At 57.4% G+C, this 21,725-nt stretch overlaps 2 protein-coding genes across 9 annotated transcripts; one reads left to right on the top strand and one right to left on the bottom strand.

Annotated features, from left to right (window-relative positions):
• Nucleotides 1–146: 146 nt before the first annotated feature.
• On the bottom strand, nt 147–9,797 carry Fbxo44 (F-box protein 44). Of its 6 annotated transcripts, none has more exons than XM_021243372.2 (7): nt 7,251–9,797; nt 5,797–6,082; nt 3,544–3,670; nt 3,334–3,429; nt 3,095–3,230; nt 1,290–1,469; nt 147–497 (listed from the first exon to the last, which is right to left on the bottom strand). In XM_021243372.2, the coding sequence occupies exons 1-6, from the start codon at nt 7,746–7,748 to the stop codon at nt 1,326–1,328; spliced, it is 1,287 nt and encodes a 428-aa protein (XP_021099031.2). In that variant the 5' UTR covers nt 7,749–9,797; the 3' UTR covers nt 147–497; nt 1,290–1,325. The 6 variants fall into 6 exon arrangements, with proteins under 6 accessions (XP_021099031.2, XP_021099032.2, XP_087070764.1 ...); XM_021243373.2 differs by having other exon boundaries at nt 1,381–1,469; XM_087214638.1 differs by having other exon boundaries at nt 147–1,469.
• Nucleotides 7,303–17,144, top strand: Fbxo2 (F-box protein 2). 3 transcript variants are annotated; one of them, XM_087214642.1, is made up of 7 exons: nt 7,303–7,435; nt 9,797–10,150; nt 10,600–10,729; nt 10,960–11,055; nt 11,540–11,678; nt 16,595–16,730; nt 16,809–17,144. In XM_087214642.1, exons 1-6 carry the CDS (start codon nt 7,414–7,416, stop codon nt 16,679–16,681), a joined length of 828 nt encoding a protein of 275 aa, XP_087070768.1. In that variant the 5' UTR covers nt 7,303–7,413; the 3' UTR covers nt 16,682–16,730; nt 16,809–17,144. The 3 variants fall into 3 exon arrangements, with proteins under 3 accessions (XP_087070768.1, XP_087070767.1, XP_004863632.1); XM_087214641.1 differs by having other exon boundaries at nt 16,595–17,144; XM_004863575.3 differs by lacking the exons at nt 16,595–16,730; nt 16,809–17,144 and adding an exon at nt 11,933–12,275.
• Nucleotides 17,145–21,725: the final 4,581 nt, after the last annotated feature.

Raw genomic sequence — 21,725 nt, 5'->3', positions numbered from 1 at the left:
TGAGCGCTGCACAAGGGAGATGACCTTGTGGCCCTGTCGCATTCAGGTCTCTGTCTTCTCTAAGGAAGACTGGCTTTTTCCAGGTGGTGGGTGGTGGCCCCTGCCTGCCCTGACTGGGCCCCGATCCAGCTCACGGTTGAGATCCGGACATTTGAGCATTTATTGAGCACCTACTGTATGCGAGGGACCATTCCAAATGCTTCGGCTGCATCCAAGGTCAGTAAAGCTCTTGGTAGAGAGTGACATCAGAAGCACAGCTTGGGTGGCACTGCACAGCCAGCGGGAGGTGTACTGGTGGGTTCCGTGGAGTGAGGTGTCTGCATGTGGCTGAGGGATCTTGCTGTGACCAGGCTCTGGGATCCAGCCCCTTAAATGTCAGGCCCTCTCTGGACAGAAGCCACACTTTGTAGCCACAGGCCTGCCCCCTGCCTGTGGCACAGGGACAGCAGGGCTGGGAACACCTTTATTTGAGTGCATGCAGTAGGTTTCAGTCCTTCCTGCAGGAGGGAGGCAGAAGCATGGTGGGAAACCCTGGGAATGGCACTTCTGGGGCAGGGGGCCTGGCCAGGGGATGGAGGTGGGCAGGTGGCCCCAGAAAATGCTCCACCCTATTCACCCTGGGCTCCCAAATCCCAACCCTCAGAGTCTCAGCCAGGTCCTGAGCCCAGATTCCCTGGGATGCCTGTGGAGGACTCCCTGGGGCCTCCGGAGAGCCCAGCCCCCACCTGGTGCCCGTCTGGCTTTGGGACAGTCCACCCCCTCTGGACGCCACCCACTTCTGGTCTGCCTCGTTCTTCACAAACCCAGCCACAGCCACCTCTTCTGGGAAGGCAGGAGGAGTGGGGGACACTTATGAGTGGCAGAATGGGGTGGGGACCATCTGAGAGCTCTCCTCTCTCCCACATCTGTCTGGTTGCAGGCCCACCCCACCCCCCAACATCTGCACTGTCAAAGGCAGTCACACTGATGCCTTACTTGGCCCTGCTCCAAGGGCCCCCAAGGAATACCCTGAGAATGGGCTCTGTGCATGTGTGTAGGTAGAGGCACAGATCTAGGCTGGTGTCTGAGCTTGGAGCCCCCCTCTCAGAGCCTGGGGGACCCCTTGCACTCCCCTAACCTTGGATGCTCCATCTCTAGAGGGCTCCTGTAATCTTTCAGGTCTGTGTCAGTGAAGAGCTGTCCTGCTGCTGGCCACTGAGGAAGGAGCAGCTGGGGTCCAGGTCTGGGGACACCTGGCTTGCACACCTCCTTCCCTTCCCAGGCCCAGCCCCGCTCCGAGAGCAGTTTACCCATTAGGGTTCTGTGGCTGGGGATTCAGGGAGGCATCAGGGCTGTGTGGGCCCAATGGTGATGCTGCTGTTAGTGACCCTTGGGCCGTACCAGCCGACCCAGTAGTGAGTGTCCACGCCGCCGTGCTGGAACCAGATGTAGCGGACGCCAGGAGGGTAGTTGGAGAACGTATGGGAGACCTGGAGGCAGGCAGAGGGCAGGGAGAGGTCATGGGGGGCTGATGAGATGGGGGCATTGGCTGAGGGGCCCCAGGAGCAGGGGAGCGACTGGATTCTGAGGGTCTGACCAACCGTGCCTCAGTTTCCACATCTGTCCTAGGGAGCAAAACCCTGCCTGGTCCACTGCACAGAGTCATCATGGGGCTCAAAGGAACTGAAACTGCCAGCTGCCAAATGATGTCCAGTGAGGTCATCACTGGGCACGTGTGGCTATATAAGATACCACTGATTGAAATTACATAAGATGTAGAAAGTTCCTTTATGCAGTCATCCTAGGACGTGGCTCTCAGTAAGGGTTCAGTTCTTGTTGGTTGGTACTGGCTACCGACTGGACACAACAAAAACAGGCCATTTCTGTCACTGCTGAAAGTTCTCTGGGATGGTGCTGGTCCAGATCAGAGCTTAGCAAACTACCTAACAGGCCCACTGTCTTTTTTTTTTTTTTGGACCGGGGATGGAACTCAGGACCGTGCACTTGCAAAGCAGGTGGCGGAACCACTGAGTTAATTCCCCAGCCCCCACTGCCTATTTTTATAAATAAAGTTGGGTTTTTTTTTGGTACTGGGGATCGAACTCACGACCTTGCACTTGAGAGGCACACGTGGTGCCACTGAGCTAAATCCCTGGCCCCTATAAATAAAGTTTTATTGCAACACGGCCACGTGTGCTGGTTTGCACACCATCTAAAGCTGCTTTCACAGCAGAGGTAAAGGGTGAGTTGCTGTGACAGAGACAGGACAGCCTGCAAAGCCCAAGATTTCTGTATCTGGCCTTAAAAGACAACACTGGTGACCCTAGTTTGGATAACACAGATGTTTTTCAAATCACAACTGAATCGAGGGCTCAAGTGCCCATCAACCTATTGTAAGTTGAAAATGCTGTAAGTGGCAATGCATTCAATGCCCTGATAAACAAATCTGACTTTTGCAAAATCTTAACTGAAACCCTTGCAGGTCCAGATGCTCCTGGCCATAAGATGGGATCATACCCAATAAATCCATCGTTAAGTCAAAACACAGTAAGTGAAGCTATTGTAGGTTGGGCACCCTATGTAGTAGTAGTCAGTATTAGTTAGTTAGTGGGCTGGGGATTTAGCTCAGTGGTTCTGCTGCCCATTTCGAAAGTGCAAGGTCCTGAGTTTGATTCCTGGTACCAAAAAAAAAAAAAAAGTTAATTAGTAAAAATCAACCTTTCCGTGTGTGTGTGCACAAGTGTGGTGCTGGGGACAGAACCCAGGACCTTGCAGATTCTAGGTAAGTGCTCAATCACTGAGCCACACTTTGGCCCCCACTTCCTGAATGGTTTTTGGACCTGGCATTAGACAGTGCAAGGGAAGCATCATCATCATTATTTTTTTGGTACCAGGGACCGAACTCGGGACTTTGTGCTTTTGAGGCAGGTGGCAGAACCACTGAGCTAAATCCCCAGCCCAGAAGCATCACTATTCTTGTTGCATGGATGAAGCAGGTGACATTCAGAGCAGTGGAAGCTCCTGGGAGAAGTGTCAGAGCTTGGACCTGACCCTAGACCGCCCTGACTGTTGTCTTGCCTTGGGGATGCTGCCCTGCCCCTCCGAGGCCATATACCTCTCTCCACTTGGCGTCACTCTTCCGCTGGATCATCGCAGGGTCTGGCTGGAAGGTCCCCAGAGGTGTGTGCGCGGATGACAGCAGCTGGACGCACAGTTGGTACTTTGAGCCACAGTCCGGCCTGGCTGCAAACCTGTGGGGATGGAGGGCCAGGTCAGCGCCTCAAAGATGGGGAGCAGAGTGGGGTGGGGGTCCTGAATGGCAGCCACCCCCAGACTCGTGTGCCAGCCACTCACCAGTCCTTGACCTCAATGTCTGGCTGCATGGTGTCCATGAGCTCCTCCCAGTACCCTTCAGCCTTGAGGTCCACCACCTGGGACTTGAGGCAGGTGCTGGGGGCGGGTGGAGGGGTGCTGGGGTCACCATGGGGGCCCAGAGGCTCTGAGCGTCCCTCTCCAGATGGGCAGGGACTTGGGCTTCCCCCTGCCCCAAAGCCCGGATCTTACTAATAAGAAGTCACGAAGTATTTCTTGACCTGGTCACTGGGGAATTCCTTCCTCTGCTCCCAGGACAGGTCCTCCACCTTCCACTCATCACCGCCGTTCACGTCCAAGCTCCAGAACTCAAACCCCTCTGGCAGGAGAGCAGAGCTCATGGTGGGTGGTGGCCCTCGGGAATCACCTCTCCCACCCGCCCCTCCCTCCCTGGAACTCTGCAGCTGACTCCATCCAGCGCTGGGGGGGCACTGCACATCAGTTGGGTCTACCTTGTGTTTGGTGCCTTCTGAGTCCCAGGCATAGGTAAGTGATTTACACTGAGAAATCTGGACAAAAGATGATGTGAACAAACAGACCCCTTCTGTGACAGAGAAAGCTCTACATGGGCCAGACAGACCTGAGTCTTATACCAGCTCTGCCATTACTGGGCTGTGTGACCTTGGACAAATTGCTTTCCTTCTCTGAGCCTTGGTCTTCTCTGGAACTGCACTCAAGAACAGGCTGGGAGGGCTGGGGATTTAGCTCAGTGGTTCTTGCCCTTGCCTCAAAAGTGCAAGGTCCCGAGTTCGATCCCCGGTACCAAAAAAAGAAAAGAAAGAAAAAGAAGAAGAAGAGGCTGGGAAACTTTCTCAAAAAGCAATTTCACTTTCGTGGGACCTCACCCCATCCCTTGTCCCTATCACATTGTTTAGGGTTTCTTTTTCTTTCTTTTGTGTATGTATGGGTCCAGGAGATTGAACCTTCACACTCAACCACATCACCAGTCGGCTCCCCCTTTTTGAGATGGGGGTTTCACTAAGTCACTAAAATGCCCTAACTTCTGACCCTTCCAACTCAGTCTCCCCAGCAACCAGGGCTACAGGCATGTGCCACCATGCCCAGCAAGTATAGTTGCTTTTAAAGGGTAATAAAAGCCAAGCACAGTGGTGCATGCCTGTAGTCCCAGCTACTCAGAGGACTGAGGTGGGAGGATTATAAATTGGAGGCCAGCCTGAGCTACTGAGCTACACAGTGAGTTCAAGGCCACCCTGGACCACATAGCAAGACCCTATCTCAAAAACAAACAATCAAAAAAAAAAAAAAAACCAAAGAAAACACACAGGGAAAACAAAGCAAAACAAAATACATTCTTAATTCCTTGTCCAGCTCTGGCTTGTGGCCCAAAGTTTGCTTTTGTTGTTTTGTTTTTCGAAGCAAGGTCTTGCTCTGTAATTCAGGCTGGCCTTGAACTCACTATGTAGCCCAGGTTGGCCTGAACTCATGGTGCTCTTTCTGTCTCATCCTCCCGAGTGCGGGGATTACAGGTGTGTGCCACTACGCCTAGCTGTGGCCCACAGTTTGCCAAATGCTGGTCAAGTGGGCAGCTGTTGAGGCCTCAAAGGAGACAGCATCTGATAGCTCACAGTTTTATCATCATTTGGCTCCAGAATCTGACCACACAACAGAAGACGATATCTTCATCCCACTCCAGTGTCCCCCCTCCCTGACAAGTGACAGCATAGCAAGGTAGAGGGTTCATCTTCATGTCAACTTGACTTACTCCAGAGCTACCTAGGGGATTAGGAAAGCACACTTCTGGGTGTGTCTGGGTGGGTCTTGGTGGCATGACCCTGGGGACTCTATCTGTCCCTTACTTCCTTTGTGGCCCTCTTCCCTTATGCTCTGCTTTCTTGCCACCATGATGTGGGCAGTGTTCCTCCGCCATACCCTTCTGCCGTGATGTTCCTGTCTTGGAGCTAGCTGACCATGGACTTAAACCTCTGAAGCCGTGAGCCAAACAAGCCTCTCCTCCTTTAAGTTGTTGGGTGTCAGGTGTTTTGTTCCAGTGACGGGAAAGCTGATGGATCCACAGGGGAAGCTGGGGTTCAGAGTGACATAGGAGCCTTATTTTGTCTGTTGCTGCTACCCTCTGGAAAGAAGACTGGATCTCTCCTTCTTTCACAAGAACAGCCCCGCCCCCAGCCCTGCCTGTCTTCTGGGATAGTCACAGTATGTTCAGCCCTGTGACTTGTATCTTGGGCACAAATTTTTTCAGGTGGCCAACAATCTTTTTAGTAGTAAAGGTCACTGGAGAAATAATTTTAGAAGTGGAATAAGAAATACTACCCTTGGTCTCTCTCTCAGTCTGCCCATCTGGACCGTGGGTTCAAGGGCAATCCCTACCTCGAAGGGTTGTTGTGAGAGGACTGAAGGCATTAAACCACCCAAAGGACCTGAGCTGGTGTTTGGTGCTAGGGCACACCAGACCCCACCGCACCCCACCTTCAGCACACAGGTTGTGCAGGAGGTTCCTTCGGAGGCTGCACAGGAAGTAGAAGACCTTCCAGTCGGCCACAGGCTGGTCCCAGTCCTCGGTGATGAAGCCCTCGAGGAGGCACTTGCGCTTCCAGAGAGTCACGAGGTCGATGAGGTCCCGCCAGAGGCTGCAGACCGGGCGACAGTGCAGCAGCAGCTGGTGGGCGGGCACGTGCATGAAGAGCTCCAGCAGGATGTTCTCGGGCAGCTCGTTGATGTTCCCCACGGCCATGGTGGTGGCTTTGGTTACCCCCTGTGGTTACGGAAAAGCCACACTGGCAGTCTGTCCTCCCCCCAGAACCCATTATTTGCAGCATCGGGTGGTGGTAGAGGGTCCCATCCCAGCGGCCACTGACTGGGCCTTTCTGTGCTTCAGTTCCATCCTCTAAATGGGGTCGGGAAGGGGGCTTCCTTCCAGGGTCACTGGGCCCATCCGAGGAGCATGGCGAACAGCAGGTGCTCAATAACAGGTGAGCTCCGTGACCTTCCACAGCACCTAAGCACAGCTTTGAGGAGGCCGGGAGGGTCAAAGCAGCTGTCCAAGGTCGCGCAGCAGGGACAGAGGGGGAAAGGAGCCCGGGTCCTCTCAGATCCTGGAGCAGCCTTTTTCAGTGGGTCGCGGTCTTTGGAGAGGAAATAATGGCAGCCTGGCCCTGTTCCATAGGGATCTCCTCTCTCAGCCTCAGCCTTGGTGATGGAGAAGAAATTGCAAGGGGATAACATATCACTCTCTCCACAGGAGGCCCAAAGGGCTCTGCAACTTTCTCAAGATCACAGAGAAAAATGAGGGCCTAGCCGGGATTGGAGAGAGGTGGCCGATAGATGAGGACGCGCCTACCCCGAGCCTACCCTCGCTCTGGGCTCCAGCTCCGGGGCCCCAGCGCGCCTGCGGCCTCCAAGTCTCACGCTGTGGTTTGAAAGGATCCCCCACGTTAGGACCCAGCGCCCCGATGGCGACCGCAGCCTGCGTCCTCGCCGCCCGCCGCCCGCCGCCCGCCGCTCGCAGCCTGGGCCTGGTCGGCGCTAGGCGCACTGCGGCGCACGGAGACGGCGAGCGCGCCCGCCCCGCCCTGAGCGCCCCGCGGTCACCTGCGGTCGGCCGCTGCCGCGCGATCGCGCTAGGTCCCCGGGGCTGGGCCGGCTCGGCCCGAAGTCGCCGGTGGACGTGGCCCCGCCCCGGTCCGCCAGGCCCCGCCCCTCTCCTCGCCCCCCACCGCACATAGGAAATTTACGGGGGGGGGGGAGAAGGCGCCTCCCGCCCCCCAGCCCCGCCAGGCCATGCGCCCCACATAGCGCGTAGGAAAGACCCCAAATACCCCTGCGCCCCTCGCCACCACCTCCGCGCAGCGCCACCAGGGTGAGCTGGGGACCCCCCCTCCCCCTCAAATCGGATCCTCCCTAGAGAAAACCCGACTCCTGACCTTTGTGGGCCAAGCGCCCGGACCGCGGGGCGGGGCGGGGCGGCGCGGAGCCTTTAAGAGGCGCGGCCGCCCGGGCCGCCCCAGACGCGGGCAGAGCTCCGACTCGCCGCCCGAAGCGACCCGGCTCCTCCTCCGTCGCCTCCTGCAACCGCGCTCCGCAGCGATGGACGGAGACGGGGACCAAGGTAGCCGGCGCCCGGACGCACGGGCTGCAGCCGGGAGGGCAGGCGGGCAGCGCGCCGGGGCCCAGAGGGGTCCTCGGAGGGCGAGGGGCCCCCGAGAACCGCGCGCAAACTTTCCCGCGAGCAGAGCCCTTTCGATGAGCCCTCCAGTCTCAACGGAGCACGGATTTTCTTCTCTGTCAGCTGTCTTGCGCTGCTGGGAGGCCTGGAGAAATGTCAAGCAGGGAGGGGGCTCCTGGGTCCCTGCCGAATTCCCAGTGGGGCTGGGGCCCGGAGCCAGGTGGCTGTAGACTTCTTCTGTCTCCACTTTCTGCATCGGTCAGCTCTGGCCCGTGGGTTTCTTAGGGCTACCGGCCTTTTCCCACGCACTTGGGCGCCACATCGCCGTGGAGTTGGGGCCCGCTGTTTCTCAGTGCACTCTGCGACTGCTCAGTCATCTTTTCTGGCACCCTAGGACCCCGCCCCCCACCCTCCAGCTTTCTTCTGGGCCTGTAGGGTTTGGCCTGCTGAGTCAGGGTGGGAACAAGACCTGCCGGCGCAGCGCTTGTCCCTTCCTCTCCTGGCCCAGCTCGGGTGGGCAGTGCTGGGGGAAGGCAGTGGAAAAGTCAAGTCAGCGACCCCCGTCCTGAATCCTGAACCCCCGGCTCCCGAAGCCCCTGCCCCTAACCTGTGGTTCCCCTGCCACACCCTGGAGAGGGCCCCAGAATGGGCTCCTGATTTTCCCCAGGGCCCAGCTATTCCCTGGACTCCGTGGCCCAATCCAGGTGAGTGAATCAGCCAGGAGGTAGCTTCCAGGAGCCAGATAACTTTCCACAACAACAATGTGGGGAGTTGTGTGCACTAGAAGGGGGGCAGTGGGGGGCCGTAATCGGATCTGGGGCCTCAGCACCAGGCCTGGGGGCCAGGAGAGGGGACTGGGCTAGGGCACCTTTCGGGGAGCATCAGGTGTCCATCCACTGGGGCCAGGGCAAGGGAGGGGGAGTGGTGGTGGAGAGGGGAGAACACTGGCCAGGCTTCCCAGAGACCTTTGGGCTGCCAGATGGACATAGATGGACATTTATTTCCTCCTTGCTTTCCCCATGGTGTGCGGGGTGACCTGATGAGTCTCTGGGGCTCAGTTTCCTCTTTGCCCAAAGGGAGGGGGCAGAGCCCTGCATCACTCAAATGTGGTCTCGCAGTGCTGGTCACGAAGGGAATGTGCTGAGTTTGATAAGATTCCCTAAGGGTTGCTGAGGATACCCTGGGTACCTGGGCTCAGAAAGACTTGGTCAAGCCCTATTCAGCATAGGGTGCCTGGCTGTGTGCATGTGTGCTGTGTGTGAGGAGGTTCAGGCCCAGATTCTGGTCCTAGGCCCTGCCACCTGTCCCCTTCCCCAGTGCCAGGCTCTTTCCCTCATTGCAGGGCCCAGGGCCCAGGAATGCCTGGTCCTGGGTCTGACAGCAGCAGCCTCCCCACCGAGTGGCCCCGTCTCCTCCCCACTGCTGTCCACCCTCCAGAGGCACTGCGTTCTTGGTATCTGCTTTCTTAAGCTTCCGTGGCCGAGTGAGGAGAGCGGGGACCCAAGTGACATCTGCCTGCTGCCTTTCAACTCCTGATGTCCTCATCCCTCCTCAGGGGAGCTGAACCTCAGCACCATCAGATGGCCAGGCACGATGGTTACCCTATTTCGCAGATGAGGAAACTGAGGCCTGGGGACTGGAAAAGACACACCAGCCATTTTATGCTTAGAACAAGCCTGGCACTTGCTAAGTGGCCAATAAATAGGAGCTCTGGACAGGCCAGTGCCAGGCACCTGGTTTCAGGATTCAGGAGGTCATTCTGGTGAGGAAAAAGGCCGATCACTAGCCAGGCACTGTGGTGCGTGCCTGTGATCCCAGCCCTTGGGAGGCTGAGGCAGGAGGATTGCTGGGAGTTCATGGCCAGCCTGAACTGCATACCGAGACCCTATCTCAACAAAACAAAACAACAAAAAAGCTGATCACATCCCAGGACAAATGTTAGGAAGCCTTTGAATTTGGGCTGTGCGAGGGGAAGTCCAGGAAGGCTTCCAGAGCGGGTGAGAGAGCAGAGGTCTCGGAGGATGCTTAGGAGGATTAACGGGGTTCCGAGTGAAGCTCAGGACAATGCTGTTGGTGGCTCTGCTCAGGGATGGGGTTTATGGGCCCTGCAGGGGACACGGAGTGGCCAGGCAGTTCTTGGACTGCGACTGAGGGCACCCATCTGGGGCTCAGCCGCCTCCCTGGGCACCCAGGTGGAGTCACAGAATCTCTCCTGGCAGCTGTGGTTGCCCTGGGGGGCAGGTGGGCGCGGAGGGGGACAGTCTGGGGGAGTCACAGCCTCGCCACTCCCCCATCTGCCCGCAGAGAGCGTGGGCCAGGCTGAGGAGGCGAGCCTGGAGGAGGCCTGCACCGAGGGGGAGCAGCCCGGCGAGGAGCAGGAGGAGCTGGAGGAGGCCGCGTACCTGGCCGAGCTGCCCGAGGCGCTGCTCCTGCGCGTGCTGGCTGAGCTGCCCGCCGCGGAACTGGTGCAGGCCTGCCGCCTGGTGTGCCTGCGCTGGAAGGGGCTGGTGGACGGCGCCCCGCTGTGGTTGCTCAAGTGCCAGCAGGAGGGGCTGGTGCCGGAGGGCAGCGGTGAAGAGGAAGAGCGCGACCACTGGCAGCAGTTCTACTTTCTGAGCAAGCGGAGGCGCAACCTGCTACGCAACCCGTGCGGGGAAGGTGAGGCCAGGCCGGCCATGCTGGAGGAGGGCAGGGGAAGCCAGGGGCCGGAAGGGGCCATGCTGCGAGTCTACCGCTGTGCCTGGCCGCTTTCCCTGGTGTTCGTCCTCAGTGAGCCTGGGCGGAATGGCCCTGTGCACAACCGCCCAGGAGGAGAGGCCGGAAGTGGCCACCATTGCAGCCCACCGCCAGCTGCCCCACCCCCTAGGCGAGTGTGGTGACACACGCCTGTCATCCCAGCACCCTGGGAGGCTAAGTTGGAGCCCAGCCTGGGCAATTTAGCAAGACCTTGTCTCAAGATAAAAAATTAAAAGCGTTGGGGATACAGACCCGGGGAAGGCCCTGTGTTCAATCCCCAGCACCAGAAGGGAAAAAACAGCAAAAAAAAGTCTTGCTGCAGCCTCAGCAAGAACTGGGTGACCAGGGTGGGGCTGTCCCTGTCCCTACAGAGGACTTGGAGGGCTGGTGCGACGTGGAGCACGGTGGGGACGGCTGGAGGGTGGAGGAGCTGCCCGGGGACAGTGGGGTGGAATTCCCCCAGGATGACAGCGTCAAGAAGTACTTCGCCTCCTCTTTCGAGTAAGGAGGAGTAAAGAGCGTAGGGGAGGGAAGGGGGAGGGGGGAGGGGGCAGGGGCGGGGAGGGGGAGGGGAAAAGGGGCCTCCACTTGTCTTTTTTTTTTTTTTTTTAATGGTCCTAGTTTTTTTGTTGTTGTTGTTGTTGTTTGTTTTTTTTGTACCGGGGATCGAACTCGGGTCCTTGCGCTAGCACAGCAGGCGGTGTCCACTTGTCTTAATTCCCTTCTCCCAGGTGGTGTCGCAAGGCACAGGTCATTGACCTGCAGGCTGAGGGCTACTGGGAGGAGCTGCTGGACACCACCCAGCCGGCCATCGCGGTGAAGGACTGGTGAGGGCCGGGGCCAGGCGGGCTGGGGGGAAGCCAAGGACAAGGAGGGACCTGTTAGCGCTGTGGCACCTGGGTCATGGTCCGCAGCCTGACAGCTTCTCCTGAGTTTGAAAGGTTTTCGAGACCAGCGGGTCCACCCCTCCGGACAAAACCTGTTTGCAGCCATGCGTGGTGGTACGCACTTGGAATCCCAGCACTCTGGGAGGCTGAGGCAGGAAGATCGCAACTTCGACCCCCAGTCTGGGCAACTTAGCGACTTACACCGTGTCTGAAAATAAAAAATAAAAAAGGGGAAGTAGCTCAGGGTCAAGACTGGGACAACAACAAAAATTCAAACAAAACCCCTGCCTCTGTGGGCAGCTTTGGCTCCCAAGTTGGGTCTGGCCGACCTGGGGTTTACTGCCTCCACTGGCTTCGCTGCTCTCGTCTTTGAAATGGGGACCCGGATAGCAGAAGCGGGGTTCCATCTGTCCTCCTCCGGCAGGTACTCAGGCCGCTCTGACGCCGGCTGTCTGTACGAGCTCACCGTGAAGCTGCTGTCCGAGCACGAGGATGTGCTGGCCGAGTTCAACACCGGGCAGGTGGTAGTGTCCACGGACAGTGAGGAAGGTGGCTGGACAGAGGTGAGCCGGAGCGCAGCCTAAGAGGGGCGGGGAAGGAGAGGCGGTCCCGAGAGGGAGGGCGGGGCGCGTGGAGACCCCTCCCACGGCGCGCCGGTAGGAGGGCGGGGCGGGGCGAGGCTGCACGGGAAAGTCTTGGGGAGCGTGCACTACACAGAATCCGACCCCGGGCTGGAGACGGGTCCCTGGGCCGGAGAGGGGTGGTAGAGGAAGCCTCAAGAGCCCCAAGGCTGACTCGCTCCCCCTCCGCTCCCCAGATCTCCCACACCTTCACCGACTACGGGCCAGGGGTGCGCTTCCTGCGCTTCGAGCATGGCGGGCAGGACTCCGTCTACTGGAAGGGCTGGTTCGGGGCCCGGGTGACCAATAGCGGCGTGTGGGTGGAGCCCTGAGCGTTGTCCCCCGGCCGCGGTGGACAGGCCTTAGCGTAGTTGGTAGCACCCTCGCCTTGCCCGCCCCTGCCGCGTGTGCGTCCTGCGCGCGTGGCCACCGCTAGTAGAGTGCGCGCTAGAGGGCGCGGGCTGTGCCGACCCCGCACCTTCCTGGGCAGGGCCTGCCACCTGGCGGCGCGCAATAAATGTCATCTGTCCAGGGAAAGAACGGATACAGAGCGGATGAATGGACACCTCTCCCTCTCTGTCCCTCGCGTCTCCCGAGGGCCCCGGGCCCAGCCTGGAAAAATACTTGGTTGTTCTCCAGCTGCTCCGGTTTCCAGGCCCTTTGGCCTGTGTGGAGCCAGCCGGGCCGGGCCACCGGGCAGACAAAGGCTGGGATTATTAGGCTCAGGACGCCAGGCTGGGCCTGGCGCCTGGCCGACACCCAAGCTGCCCAGAGCCCAGTACAGGGCTGGGGTGGTGGCTCTCTCCGTCTCTTGAGAGTCGTAGGGCGTGCTGCACTCCTGCCCCCATTTCTCTTTGGAGGCAGGACGGTGGTGGTAGTTGCACCCCGTCTGGGGATCAGTTCCCCAATGGAGGTGAGTGGCTGGGGCGGAAGCGGTGGGGCGCCGTCCCTCTCACGCATGCGTACTTCACACTGCCCGCCCTGGCCCGGGTCTGGCCCGGACAGGAGTCCTTGGCCTCCGGTCTGGAGGGTCGTTTCCCAATCCCTGGCCTGGTTGCAGGGGCGGGGTGCTGTGTAGGGCTTGAAACCTCTCCTCTCCGGATGTGCAGCCTAGTAACATCCACAAGACCCCTGCTCTGCTTGGACGAGCTCGCTCATTGATTTACTCAGTTCCGGAGCCCCTCATGGCTCCCTGAGTGGGGGCGCTGGAGTGAAAACTGTCCCAGGGAGAATCCGAAGCCTGGCCACATGGAGAATGAGTCCCCCCGGGGCCCTCTGGTCTCATGAGGGACGCTCAGTCACTGCTGGGGGCAGCCTCAGTCTGATAGGGGAGACTCTGGAACTGTGACCTCCGGGAACATCTGGTCTAAGGGAGGATGCTCAGCTGTGCCCCAGGGATACCGCAGTCCTTTCTCAGGGTCTCAGTCTGAAGGGGAGGGCACAGCCGGAGCCCAGCTGACTTTGTGACAAGTCACAGCGCCTTGCCCCGTGTGGTGAGAGACAAGGGAAGCGTGCACCCTGTGAGCTCCCGTGTTGGAATAGCGAATGGGAGGCAGGCAGTGTTGGGGTCACGGCTCTGTTGGGCATGTGGGGAGGACCTGCGTGGGATCATCGGAGAAGGACGATGGAGATGCGCAGTGGGCAGGAGCGGCCAGCAGTCCCGGCAGGGCTGGCGGAGATGCTGCAGGTGGTGGCTCCCTGAGTTTGAGGGGCCAAGGCCATTCAGGAGAGAGGCCCCTGGGGTCGGGCTCTGGCTGGGGTTCTGTGGCCAGTGACCAAAGCCAAGGGCACCCAGAGTGTGGGAGCAAGTGTGGAGGGAGGTGGGAGGACCTCTGGGGTCCCGTGGGCAGGGTGCACAGGGGTGGACAGGGGACACCACCCAGCAAGGCCACCTCCAGCAGCGGCCTGGCCTCAGGGGAAGGAGCCAGAAGCCCAGAGGCCACATTCTCCACCCCGGTCGTGGAGCACACAGCAGGGATGGGACGGCTTGGTGGTGGGGTGTCCTGGACGCATGTCGGTGTTGTCGCATGGTGGGGTAGGACTCCTTAGTGGTTTTAGCTCAGGGAGACCAGACAGCTGCCTCTGAGCCTCCCAGTGGCTGGGGCTGTGCAGAACACGGGGCCCTTCCTGCCAGGTCAGAGATGACCATGGGGCAGCAGTCATCATTTCTCTCATTTCTCTTCTGCATGAGGCTGTCTAGGAAGTGACACACAGGGTGAGGGGAGCCATGTTCCCGCCCAGGGGCTCCTATGTGCTCAGCCCCTCACCTGTACTCCCCCCTCCTGGAGGGCAGAGCAGACACACATGTAGGTGTTCTAGGAAGGCAGGGTCAGCGGGGGGCGTCCCAGGCTCTCTGGAGAGTGGGGACAGTCGGAGCCAGAAACAGCACACAGGGCCCGTGTACCACCCAAGCTCTCTTCTACTTAATCAGTATTTGTTGAGCACCCACTATGTGTCAGGCAGGAATAAAACAGACAAGGCCCCTGCTGTCCTGGAATGTACAGTCTAGATGGAGAAGCACACCTATGAGATGAGATCACAAAATAAAGTGAATGTTTACACTTTTTTTTTTGGTACCGGGGATCGAACTTGGGACCTTACACTTGTGAGGCAGGCGGCAGAACCACTGAGCTAAATCCCCAGCCATGAATGTTTAAATAAAAAATGATTACAGTAAAACACATATTGGCATAATCCCCCTCAATTCCTTCCCCTGAGTTCAAGTACACTTAGCCCATTGTCCTTGCCACTGTCCGAAGCAGCTCTGGAGTCCTCTTTCCTCACTGTCTTTCATGGTCATTTTGACTTTGGGGAAGAGCCAGAAGTCACAGTGCCAGATCCGGTGAATCAGGTGGATGAGGACATACTCCCATGTTTTTATTTGCCAGAAATTGCTGTAAACATTTGACCAACAAGGTATGATAAAAACTACGACATGTTTAAATAAAAAATGATTACAGTAAAAGACATATTACCGCAAATCTCTCAGAACACCTCCTCCCTGCTCTGAACACACTTATGCCATCATTTTTGGCAATATGTCTTTAAAAAAAGAAAAAAAAAGCATTCACCGTACTTTTCGATCATCCCTTGTGCAAGCAACTAAATACAAGAACAAAATCATTACCAACATGATTGAGCGATCAGTTTACTACTCTAAGCTTTATACGTATTGATTTATCATAGTATCCTTGTGAATTGGAAACTATTATTTCTATTTTTTTAACTGATGAGAATATTGAAGCACAGAGAGATTGAGCAACTTGCCTGAGGCCACAGCTAATCAGTAGTGAAGACAGAAATTAACTCAGCCACTTAGAAGCGTGACCTCTACGGTGCAATAAACAAAGTGGAGCGTGAGGGTGGTAATGTTGCTCTGCTAAGGTGAAGAAATGGCATTGGGATTGAATGATGAAGAGCACCCAGCATGCAAATTTCAGGGTGAGCATTACAGGAGCAGCAAGTGCAAAGGCCCTGGGGTGGGAACAAGCTTATTTACAGATCAGCAGGCAGCCAGCATGGCAGGAATGGTGACCACGTGGGGAAGTGACATGAGCTTGGAGACCAGCAGGGAGCCCACTGTATGCTCTGCCCTGTGTATTGTGAATACCCCAGGAAGGGACAAGGGATTGCTCTGCCTGAAGGAGCTGGAGGTGGGTGTTGGACATCAGCAGCTTCCAGCTTCGGTGATGAAACCACGTCCCAGAGTGAGGACAAACAGGGTGCAGAAGATGATAGGGGACAGGGCGCCTGGGTGAGGAGGCGAGGCCAAGGACCGTGCCAAGGGTGTCTACCTGAGATGTCACCCCAGGTGGAAAGAAGGGTGCTGGGGTTCCTGGGCCATTTTGGTTAGGGGGTCTGGGGAAGTAAAACAAATTTCTTATTAGATTTCTTGGTGCATACTTCTCTACAGTTTAGTGGGAAATGTTCCTCTTTGCCGACTGATTTTACGGTGGATGTAGAGGGAAGCCAAGAAGAGCCAGTTCCTCTAAGCACCACTAGGTGTCAGCATTGTCAAGCCAGTCCCTGGCCGGGCTGCTCCTTACAAAGGGAGGGGCGAGGAGTGGGGATTTGAATCCAAAACCCAATCCGCGTCCATTGCTAGGGGCTGAGCTTTGCAGATGTTCTTAACACAGGTGCCTTGAACATTTAGGAGCCTGGGTTAAGGAAGGGCTGGTGGCCATCAGGGCTGTAGTCCCAAGGGGACTTGTCTCCTGGAACCCTATTCCTCACCACTGCCATGGAGCCCTAGGGCTCCCTAGGGCCCCCGCCTACAGTGAACACAGGACACAGGCAGACCCACAGCTGATCTCCTGGTGAGCAATGACTTTGCTATTTTTCCCCGTAAATTAAACCTAATCTTGTGTTGACTCTGCTGAACAAGGAGAATAATGAAGAAGATTAAGATGAGATGGTATTCATTCTCCTCCAACAAAAGCCAATTAATTGTCAGCAGGATTATTGGCCAGAGCCAGAGCCGCTATCAGCTCTGCAGCCAGGAGGGCAGGGCTGGGGGCTGCTTCTGGGGCCCCAGAGAGGGTCTGGGGCCGATGCAGCAGGAGAGGTTTCAGTGAGACGTGGGGAAGAAGGGCTCGGGTGGGGAGGGGCTTCAGCCCGGAAGGGGAGCATGGAGGCCCAGGCAGGTGATGTTTGTAAGTCACAGAGTGGCTCACACAGCCTGCCAGACGCCTGCACACATCCCTGGCACAGGCTTCCTGAAGTCCTGGGCCACCTGGTCATGTCCATCCCAGACCTCCTGGGACCCTGCCCTGCCTTTTTGGGGTTACCTTTGATAAAGCTGCACCCAGTGTCTCCAGCCTCCTCCTCACTCTGCTTCCCCTTTTCTCTTCCTCCCCCAGGCATCAGGGAGGCCCCCTGTCCAGGCTCAAGAACACAGATTAGCAAACCAGGTGTGGCGGTGCAGGCTTGGTGCTCTGGGAGGCTGAGGCAGGAGGACTGCAAACTGGAGCCCAGCCCGGGCAATTTAGGGACTTGGTGAGACCCTGTGTTCAATCTCCAGTACAAAAACAGCAAACAAAACAGAAACAAAAACAAACAAAAAACCCTCCACAGGTCTGCAGACAGGAATCCTCGGGCCTCACTGGATTTCGCCTGCAGAGATGGAAGCAGAAACCCACACCTGCCTCTGAGTCCCCAGATTCTCAGGTCAGGGAGGCTGCAGCTGTTCGGCTCTGGAGGCCGGTGAGAGGGAGTCACAATGTTGATCTCCTTGCTCCCCATGAAGCTCTCCCAGGAGGCCTCACTTTGTCTTCTCAGTTTATCCCAGAGGAGGCAGAGGCTCCCAGAGGCAGGCGTCTGAGGTCGCAGGGTGTCACCTTCTGAGCCGGCCAGAAGTCCCCAAAGCTTTGCCCTTCCTGTCTCCATGTTGTACATGGAAGACTTCAGTACTTGGTCATTGAATGAATGCAACCCTCGCCTGGTCCTAAATCTGGCCCAGCAAGTCCCCCTCTCAGACGCCTCTGCTTCTCAGCAACTCCCAAACTTGAATGGCTCGCGCACGATGCCTACGATTCTCCTTGGTAATCCTTGCCAATTCACCTGTCTTACTGCTGTTCAGAAAACCACTCTGCCAGCCAGGTCTCGGCTTCATTTACCTGAGCCCATACCACTGGGTTATTTTCTGAGCACCTGAGAAATATCTGAGTCCTCTGTCATAGTCCATGCTACGTCATAGCTGTGCATGGTGTGTTCAAAGCATGGTTCCTGTGTGTGTTACACGTCCTCCGAGCTCCCTTTCATACTGTTTCGTTCCCATTTTCTATTAAGACAGATTTTTGCTGTATGGTTCAGGCTGGTCTTACTCGAAGCAATTCTCCTTCTTCAGCCTCCCGAGTGCTGGCATTATAGGTGTGCGCCATCAAACCTGGCTTCCTTCCGGTTTTAGTGGCTGAGATGACCCGGGATCACACAGCCAGGGGTTTCCACAGTCAGGACCTGGTAGAGCTCTGTGACTCAGGGGTTTCTCCGGGGGCAGATTCCAGCCCTGTGGGGAGGGAGCTTGGTGAGCTTCCAGTGGAGACAGTGGGGACTTCCGGGTCCCACAGACATCTCAGACTCAGCCTCCGGGGCGGACCTGTGGTTCCTGTGAGAATGCATTTGGCATTGAAGCCTTTACCAGCCACCTTCCTAATGCAGGCACCTTGAGAACACACCAGTGACCACCACGGTCCCTGTCTGGGGAGTGGGCCACATATGCAAGGTGGAGACGGACCAGGGCTCCCAGCTCGAGCTCGCTGGCTTGGTAACCTAAGCCTTCCCTTCAGCAGCCACTGCCTCAGTTTCTTTATCTGTAAATCGGGAGATCCTAGTACCATCTCTTAGGTCATGATGAAGATCAGATGAATTAATATCTGCGGGTGCTGGGATCAGTGGCTGCACAGAAAAGGAGCCACATGCAAGTGTGAAATAAATAAGAGTAAGTCCCGTATAACTGTCATGTGATAGAGAAAGGATGGAGAGGGGAAGCCCATTGTGTGTTGGGAGCCCCAAGGAGGAGCCTTCAGCTTGGAGCCCAGGGCCTGGTCTGGGAGGAGGACAGGTGGCTTCTCTTGGCCCAAGGGACAGCGGAGGCTGGAGGGCTTTCTAGGCAACCCACACGGGCTCTCAACACACCCTGGGGCCTAAGGCACTCCATCAGTGCCCTAGGCACACACTGGCTTCGGTTTCGAATGGAAATCTCTGTCCTCAGGGGCCAGGGATTTAGCTCGGTGGTTTCACAGCCTGCTGCGCAAGCACAAGGACCCGAGTTTGATCCCCGGTACCAAAAAAAACAAAAAAAGAAATCTCTGTCCTCAGGGGCCCCTATCGAGGGGTAGAGAACAGAGCCCAAATGTGGGCAGTGTGTGGCCAGTGGGTCAGGTGTGGAGAGGCCCTCTCGAAGCTGCATAAAGACAAAGACGTCTGAAAAAAAAAGGAAAAGAAAAAAGAAGGAGCAGCCGACAGAGAAAGTGATTTTCTTGGCTGGAGTTTCTAGGGGAATTGAATCTTGTTTTTCGTCACTACCGAGTGGAATAATCCAATCTATTAAGGCAGAAGCCCCCCCTCCTGTTTATTGCTGTGTCTCTGGCCCAGCAGTCTCGGGTCTGCAGGGGAATTAGACCGTCCCGGGGAGGGAGAGGGAGAGGAAGGGCGTCGGCAGCTCCAGATCAATTACTCTCCTCTCCCACACCGAAAAAATGAATTATTCCCTGAAAAGCTGGCTCCTCCCACTGCATGACTAGCGCTGCTCTGCGGCGGAGTTCTTCCAGATTGAATTTGGTCTTGGAGAGCTGATGAAAGCCAGGTGGTGTGCGTGGGAGTGGGGGCGCCGGGCAGCCACTGGGGCTCCTGTGAGAGGGCCCAGGAAGCCCCTGGCTCAGTCCTGGGGGGGCGGGGCGGGGCGAGAGAGCCGCTCTGCCTGCCCCAGGGGCCCCCTAGTGCTGCAGGGGTGGGAGGATTTGTACCCAGCCCGAGGCTCAGAGAGGAGAGGCAGCCTGTCTAAAGCCACACAGTGAGCTGGTAACCATGGCAACCTGTTACCTTCCAGCCAGGGGCCAGGGCGGGAGAGGTTCCCCCTGTGTCTTCGCCCTCCCCAGGAGCTCCGATTGAGTAAGCTGGGGCACGGGCTTTCCATGCTGGAGCACTGCTTCTGTCCGTCCACAGCTGTGTAACTTGGGGCCGGTAGTTTAACCTCTTTGGGCTCCAGTTTCCTGACCCTAAAAGTGAGGTGAATTACAATCCATGGCCTGATGGCCACTCAGTCAGCTCCTAATGACAGAAATGTGCCTCAGGGTGGCTTAACAAAGCACACTTTGGGGTTCATGTAATGAAGAATGGCAGTACAGTTTTCTTTCAGGTACGGCTGGATCCAGGGGCTCCGAGGGAATATTGAGAATTCGGGTCCCATGAGGCTTCGCTCCAGTCGGGCTCACTCCAGATGGGGTGAGGGTACCCCGGGCCAAGTCTGCCCAGCATTAAGGCAGTGGGTCCACACACCCGCCTCGCGCACCTCGGAAGCCGGTTCCTGGAGTGAGAGGGGCAGGGCCTGGGCGGGGAGGGGCAGACGCTGTGGGGCTCAAAGAAGAGAGCTGGGCGCTGGGTCAGACACTAAGCAGGAGCTCCCACCGTTCTCACACAGACTGTGGGCGTCACCACGGTGCTTGGGCCCTGCTGGCAGGGACCAGGCCCAGGGTCCACCGAGGGGTGGAGGCCCGGGTGAGAGGAACTTGGGCGTGTGTCGCCTCCAGGGAGCCTTTCGGGACTTCCCTCAGCACTTCAGCCCAGAAGTGATGGTGAGGCCATCAGCCTGGGGGCAGTGGGGCAGCTAAGGTGCTGGATGGAGAAAGGGCCGGCGCGACCTTCCAGCACTAGCAAGCTGGGAGGCTTTGGGTAAGCTGTGGACCTCTCGGAGTCTCAGATCCCAGCCCCAGGATTGAACCCAGGATCTTTGCACTGGGCTGATCCCCAGCCCTAATTCACTTCCTTTACTTTAAGACAGCGTCTCCCTAAGTTGCCCAGACTGTGCTTGAACTCGCAATTCTCCTGCCTCAGCCTCCCAGAGTGCCAGGATTACAAGCGTCTTCTACCACATCTCCATCTCCCAATTTCTAAAGCCTTTGGAGAACATTCATCTAGTGGGCCGGCCTTCCCTGAGAGGCAGGCGTCCGGTTTTCTCTGGTCCTTTGCTGCCCTATAATGTGGGGGTGCTAATCGCCACCTTCTTCCCTCGGCCCTCGGCCCACCCGGGTGGAAGGTGCCCTGGCAGGTCCACGCTGAGGGGCCGCCTGAGGCTTCTCCAAGGCCAGCCCATTCCTCCTTAAGTACACAAGTTGGCCCAGTCAACAGCCGGCCCAGAAGGAAGACCAGGATCAACCAGGCCAGCAGAATCGTCCCAGCAGCTGTCCTTCCGTTTAGCCAAGGTGGGAGGTGTCGCGCTTTAGATCTAAATGTCCCAGCGAAGTCTCACTTCCGGAGGTGGGGCCTGCCGGAAGGGGCGTGTCCCGGGCGGGCGGCTTCTTCAGCACCCGCCAGCAGCCCGGCCAGCAGGGGGAGCGCGCCAAATCGACAGCTATGACAGTCCCTCCCCTCAGGGAAGGAGAGAGGAAGGCACCTGGACTGTCGCATTTTTATCAGCCAGGACACTAATACTCTGACCCATCCGCCTCGACTGTATTCTCGTTTTCCAGCCATGCTCGGCAAGGTAGACTAGGTCTTCCCGGGTCACACAGCTCGTTGGTGATCGGAGTTTGCCTGGATCCAGCTTCTCCAGCTCTCTCGTCTCTAATCAGACGAGGCCCTGGCTTCTCACCCTGTGACAGTGACCACCCCACAGAAGCCAGGCAGCCGGATCTGCCCCGGTGTGTGTGTGGCTGTGTAAGTGTCTGGCCTGGCGGGCGTGTGCGGGAGATGGAGGTGATGCCTCGTCTCAGAGACCCTCCGCGTTCCCAGCTCCCAGAAGGAGGCCTAGAATTCACCGCTTTGCCTTTTCCCCCCCTTAAGCACTTAAAGAACAGACCAGAACTGATAGCTAAATTAAACCTGCTGAGAGCGCCTGTTTAATTGAAAATGCCATCTGTAATTTAAATGTCAGAACCGGGATGGTTATTACTTCTGCATTGAAGACCGGGGCTCATTTCACAGTTTCAAAACAGACCAGGAAAAGCAGCAAATGGACCGTGGCCTGCGGGTTGTGGAGCGAGTAATAACTTCCCTGGTCCCACTGAGCTGGAGGGACGAGCTGGGGCTTGAGTTTGGGCTCCAGGACTCGGGCTCCGGCCCTGGCCTGCACACCTCCGCTCCATCCCCTGGTCTCCCTGGCACTTCTGCGCTGCAATCCCCACCTCTTAGCCAGGCACTCAGGGTCCTGCTTCCCTGTCAGCTCTTTTCGCTCCATCCTATCATTTCCAACTCAGGCCTAGTGTCACTGCCTCCAGGAAGCCCTCCCTGAGTGCCTCGGGCATCCTCAAATCACTGATCCAGGCCAGGTCAAAT

This window comes from Heterocephalus glaber, unplaced genomic scaffold, assembly GCF_053883595.1.
Source record: "Heterocephalus glaber isolate CG9 unplaced genomic scaffold, H.glaber_assembly_v1.0 deba00001447, whole genome shotgun sequence".
NCBI classification, from domain to species: domain Eukaryota; kingdom Metazoa; phylum Chordata; class Mammalia; order Rodentia; family Bathyergidae; genus Heterocephalus; species Heterocephalus glaber.
This window is presented reverse-complemented; position numbering and strand designations above follow the sequence as displayed.